Source organism: Heterodontus francisci, chromosome 34 (assembly GCF_036365525.1).
Source record: "Heterodontus francisci isolate sHetFra1 chromosome 34, sHetFra1.hap1, whole genome shotgun sequence".
In the NCBI taxonomy this organism is placed as follows: Eukaryota; Metazoa; Chordata; class Chondrichthyes; order Heterodontiformes; family Heterodontidae; genus Heterodontus; species Heterodontus francisci.
Window position 1 is genome coordinate 13,503,694 of NC_090404.1, and position 5,580 is coordinate 13,509,273.

A 5,580-nucleotide genomic window follows, 5' to 3' on the forward strand; every position below is an offset into this window, starting at 1 on the left:
TGTTCCAGACTCTGAAATCTGTGGAGAGACCCCCTGCTACCACTGATGTTCAGGCTGGCTATGCATAGCGTCATGTCAAAAGTACTTTGATCCTGTCACCATCACCTCACTGTAAGGATGGAGTGGAACTGTACCTTGCATTCCACTCCCTCAGCAACCCACAGAGGAACGCATTGAACTGGCACCTCACAACCAGTTTCATGCCTGTGCCCTTCCCCCACATCTGAGGATGGCACGGATGGACCAGATGATCAGCACCAAATCTGACCACTGGTCAGAGCCAGCTGAACATTGTTGAAGCAAGCCCTACAGGCAGTAGGGAAGTCCAGGAGTTCTGCAATGGGGCTGAGAGGAGACTCAGTAGGAGGCACGACGGATTCCACCACCTCGGTGGTGATGGATTCAACATCGTCCCCCGTGCCCCACATCGAGTTGCCATCCTTCTCTGGGTCATCACTGCCACCGACCGACACACTCACCACACACTGTGGAACGGACGTCCCACCTGCTCCAGCTGGTCCCAATCTCACTCCCAGGACTGATGGCGGAGGAGTCCTCTCTGGGTTCTCCTAGGGAACTGGTGCCTATGGGTGCCAGTGGTTCAGGAACCCCCTGCACCTCCATCCTAAGGTTCGTGGGTGGCCAAGGGGAGATGATAGTTCCCGACTCTGGAAATCCAGCTGGCACCGGGACTGGAGGCAGAGAGAGGAGGCCAACTCCTGCTCTGCCAGTGCCCAGAGAGCTGGCAGATTGCAAATTGCTCTGCAAATTGGCCTCCGGTAGGGTACATCCTGGGTGGCAGCATCAGGCTGCTGGGAGTGTTTACTCTCATAGGTCTCACCCCCACCCTGACATCTGACCTATCAGCTAAAGAGATATTTCTCCTGTGGTGTCCACAGTCTCTCCCACGACAGGCAGACACTCTCCCCCCTCATCGGGAGTTGCTAAATTAACAGGGGCTTCTCTCCCCACTCAACCCTGAGGGACAGAGGGCTGCGGCTTAGGGCTGATGGCGCTGGTGGCGCGGGAAGCCCAAGGACCCCCACCAGGAGATGGACCGCACAACTCATGGCCCCCTTCAGAGGAGGGGTGCCTCCTCATCTTATTCTGGGAGGGGCGCTGAGGCTCAGAGATTTCCATCTCAGTCAAAGTCTCTGCTTCCACTTCCGTACCCATCCCCCCCCCACCCACTGGCCCAAATTTCTTAGGCCCGAACTTCGCCACAGAAAGGTGCCCCCCCCTCCCCGATCAGGCTTAGGGCTGAGCGCAGGCTCAGGATGCTGGGTGTTTTTTTCTGCCTTTATCTAGAGGTTTGACTATTGTGTCCCTGTGGACATGGTTCACTTTCGATCTTCAAATAAAGTGCAATATGGCTCAGGTGACCACTGCGGTGCAGGAGTGGGGTATGGGCCAGACCTGTGCCATGTACAGCACCACTGAGAGCACCTTACACCTAATGACCAGACTCTTACTTACAATGAAGAGGGAGCATTGCTTCCATATGACCAGTTTCTGTTTCACCATGGCTGCTCACTTCTTCCAGTTGTTGGTGCATGTCCCAGCACCCCCTGACGGTCAAGGGGACAAAGGATCGGATGGCCCAATTCCCAAAAACGTGGCCTCACTCTTGCCATGATTTACTTTGGTTCCCGAGGCCAGTTCAAACTGGTTGCAACATCTGACAGCGAATCCGAGCAGAAAACAGTGGCATCATCCAGGCACAGGGAAGCTCCAGCGTTGATGGCCATCCTTGCAGCTGCCTGGGCCCCAAGCTCTGGAATTATCTCCCTAAACCTCTCCACCTCTCTTTTTTCGTTTAAGTGGCTCTTTAAAACCTACCTCTTTGACCAAGCTTTTGGTCATCTAACCTAATAAATCCCTACGTGGTTCGGTGTTATTTTTTGTTTTTGAATGCTCCTGTGAAGCGCCTTGGGGCACTTCATTATATTAAATACAATTCGTTGTTACTCGCCTCCCCCTGCTCACTTCACAATGATAGGATGATTGACGTCAGCTCCGGCCAATGGGATGAGTGGGACGGGAATGGAGGCCCGAGCAGGCAGTTGGTCCTCCAACCAATCAGAGTCAATGAGGGCGGGGCTTTCAGCACAGAGTGGGTCGGGCTGAGCGCGGATCCCCCTCAGGTCTGATGAAAGGTCGCTGACCTGAAACGTTAACTCTGCTTCTCTTTCCACAGATGCTGCCAGACCTGCTAAGTATTTCCAGCACTTTCTGTTTTTATTCCGGATCCCCCTCATTGGCTGAAATTCTGCATCATTTTGAAACCTGATTTCTCAAAGGAAAAAATTGGCCCTTCCTGTGTGGCTTTGCAGAGACGAAGCCCTGTGCGTGTGGCGCAAACACTGCAATATTTGTCAGTGAAATAGATTAATTCAGGGATTATTTGAGGGAATAACAGTGCAGAGAGCAAGAAAATGCAGATGGATTGTCAACAGGGGTTTGATAAGGTGGTGAATACGAAGCTTGTTGATATAATTAAAGCTCACGGTATTATTGGACAAGTTCATTTAAGATGGAGTTTGCAATATGTGATGGAAAGTGACAGTGTAGTTACTGCAGGAGTTCCGTGCGCATGCGGAATGCGGGACTGTATCAGGAACATGCGCAGTGTCACTTTGATTAGAGCTGTGCGAGTTCTGGAGGTGTGTTTTGCGGGTGAGAGTCGGCGGGGCGCAGGGGAGGAATGGAGCCAACGGCTGGGCGGGGAGGCTTCAGAAACACCTGATGTAGGCCGCAAGCCCCGAATAAGAACTTCCAGGTTCCGCGTTTGCAGCTCTGGGGCTTTTACCAAAACAAGCGCAGTTTAATGCCCACCACCTTGGCTGAATAGGGAGCAGAGCGCATGCGCGGCCATCTTGGTGACAACACAGAGTGGGCGGGGCTTCAGGCTCCCTATGACCAGGAGAGAAAATCATTGATTTGATTTTCACTCTGCACACAGGGGCTGGAGAACTGAACCCAGCCAGAGTAGAGGGAGGGAGAAAACTGGCAGTGGAGGAAAGAAATGGTGCAGAGGAGTTTGGATTTCAGCACAGGGAGGAGGGAGAGTGTGTGGGACGGGATTTACAGCTTTGGGGGAACATGAGAGGAATAAATGTTCCACAGAAACTAGGATTGTCTATTCCGAATTTCTGTCCTGTACTGACAGTGATGAATTTTGTAAACTCCTTTTACAAGATATTAGAAGGGGAGGATCTGCATACAATTTTATTCTTACTCTGAACACTGGGGTTTTCTCACCATCTGTCCTGGAGGTGCTGGTAAGTGTCAGGGTTACTGTTTACATCTCACTGAATTGTAACAGAAATGATCTGAAATTGTTGAACTCAGTGTTGAGTCCGGAAGACTGAAGAGCCAAATTGAAAGATGAGCTGCCATTCCTTGAGCTTCTGTTGACCTTCAATAGAACAGTGTCGGAGGCTGAGGATAGAGAGGGCAGGGTGGGAGTGGAACAGACAGTTCTGATGACAGGCGACCAAAAGTTCAGGTCTATGCTTGTGAACTGAATGGAGGTGTTCCACAGAGCGGTCACCTAATCTGCGTTTGCTCTCCTCAATATATCGGGGACTGAATTATGACTATGGTATACTAAATTGAAGGAAGTACAAGTAAATCACTGTTGCACATTGAGGGAGTGTTTGGGGCCTTGGGCAGTGAGAAAGGAGGAGTTAAAAAGGCAGGTGTTACATCTCCTGTGCTTGCATGGGAAGGGAAATGGGTGTTGGATGTGATAAAGGTTTGGACCAGGGTGTCGTGGAGGGAATGGTTCCACCAGAATGCTGAAAAGGGAGGGAAAGATCTGTCTGGTAGTGGCATCACGCTGGAGGTGAGGGAAATGATGGAGGCTGGTGGGATGGAAGGTGAGGACAAGATGAACCATATTGTGGTTCTGGCAGATGGGGAAGGGATGACAGCAAAAGTGTGGAAATGTAATGGAATAGGAAGGAGGAGGCTGGAGGGAGCGGGTTAATAAATCCTGGGGCAGTGCAGGCTTCACGCATACTGAGTGCAGCCCCAGGTCCCAATATAAAACAGGGAATATTATCTGATTTACAAACACCTGGTGTAGGAATCAAACCCCGAATAAGAAGCTACCAGTCCCACGTTTACATCAAGCAGGGCAGCAGCTGTGGGGTTTCTCCCAGTGACAGGCCAGAGTTAACAGCCCCGTGATAGGCCTGGGTTAAGAGCTGCTAACTTTATTGGGGGCAATGTGCAGCAGGGCACATGCACAGCCATTCTGGGCCAGGAAGTAGGAGGAGAGAATGTTGTGAATTTCTAACCTGGACTGACAGTGATGTCTTTTGTAAACTCCTTTTACAGGGGATTCGAAGGTGAGGATTTAAAGACAGGAAACATAAACCAAGCAGCAGATCAAGATCTGACAGAGTCACATGATTCATCAAGACCTGAATATCAACTGTTTGTCTGTTCTGTCTAGGAAAAGATTTTAAACATCAGTGTGAGTGTTCCAGTGCACTGACTGGAAAGATCTTTAAACAGTTAGACAGCCTGAAAAAACATCATACCATTCACAACAGGGAGAAGCTCTACACCTGTTGTGTGTGTGTGGACAGGGCTTCAAGTGAGCGTCCAAGCTGGAGAGACATAAGGATACCTGTACGATGGAGAAACCATGGAAATGTGGGAACTGTGGGAAGGGATTCAATTACCCGTCTGAGCTGGAAATTCATCGACGCAGTCACACTGGGGAGAGGCCGTTCACCTGCTCTGTATGTAGGAAGGGATTCACTCAGTTACCTCACCTTCTGAGACACCAACTTGTTCACATTGATAAGAGACCTTTGAAATGTGACTGTGGGAAGAGCTTTAAAAGTAGATTTAATCTGCTGAGACACCAACATACTCACACTGGGGAAAGGCCATTCATCTGCTCTGTGTGTGGGAAGGGATTCAACAATTCATCAAACCTGCTGAGACACGAGCAAGTTCACAAGTGACTGCACGGATTGGATTCTGTTGTTATTGCTGCTGTTAATCACATGCAGGACTGACTCATGTTCATTCTGGCAGTTGATGTTTGTGTTTACCGATGTTAATTACCCCAATGACTGGACTGGAGTTTAATATTCTGGATAAATGTCAAGTAAATCAGTTTATTTCCAAGACACAGTGTGTGGAGAATTTGTTTCCAGGAAAAGAGGGTGGCACAGTGGTGCAGTGGGCACCGCAGCCTCACAGCTCCAGGGACCCGGGTTCGATTCTGGGTACTGCCTGTGCGGAGTTTGCAAGTTCTCCGTGACCGCGTGGGTTTTTGCCGGGTGCTCCGGTTTCCTCCCACAGCCAAAGACTTGCAGGTGATAGGTAAATTAGCCATTGTAAATTACCCCTAGTGTAGGTAGGTGGGAGAGAATATGGGATTACTGTAGGGGTAGTATAAAAATGGGTGGTTGTTGGTCGGCACAGACTCGGTGGGCCGAAGGGCCTGTTTCAGTGCTGTATTTCTAAATAAATAAATAAATAATTGAAATGCTGCTGTTGACTGTTCCATTTTTGAGCCTTTTCTGCTCTGTTAAACAAAGACTTGTATTTTTGTAA

At 49.7% G+C, this 5,580-nt stretch overlaps 1 protein-coding gene across 7 annotated transcripts; it reads left to right on the top strand.

Moving 5' to 3' along the window:
* Positions 1-2,107: 2,107 nt before the first annotated feature.
* On the top strand, positions 2,108-5,492 carry LOC137349087 (zinc finger protein 239-like). 7 transcript variants are annotated; one of them, XM_068014403.1, is made up of 3 exons: positions 2,124-2,144; positions 3,199-3,281; positions 4,345-5,492. In XM_068014403.1, exon 3 carries the CDS (start codon positions 4,647-4,649, stop codon positions 4,980-4,982), a length of 336 nt encoding a protein of 111 aa, XP_067870504.1. In that variant the 5' UTR covers positions 2,124-2,144; positions 3,199-3,281; positions 4,345-4,646; the 3' UTR covers positions 4,983-5,492. The 7 variants fall into 7 exon arrangements, with proteins under 7 accessions (XP_067870507.1, XP_067870504.1, XP_067870508.1 ...); XM_068014406.1 differs by lacking the exon at positions 3,199-3,281 and having other exon boundaries at positions 2,108-2,144; XM_068014407.1 differs by lacking the exon at positions 3,199-3,281 and having other exon boundaries at positions 2,137-2,156.
* Positions 5,493-5,580: the final 88 nt, after the last annotated feature.

What these genes read in the sequence shown, in the direction of transcription:
- LOC137349087 (XM_068014406.1), top strand. Translation starts at nt 4,647, where the DNA reads ATGGAGAAACCATGGAAATGTGGGAACTGTGGGAAGGGATTCAATTAC.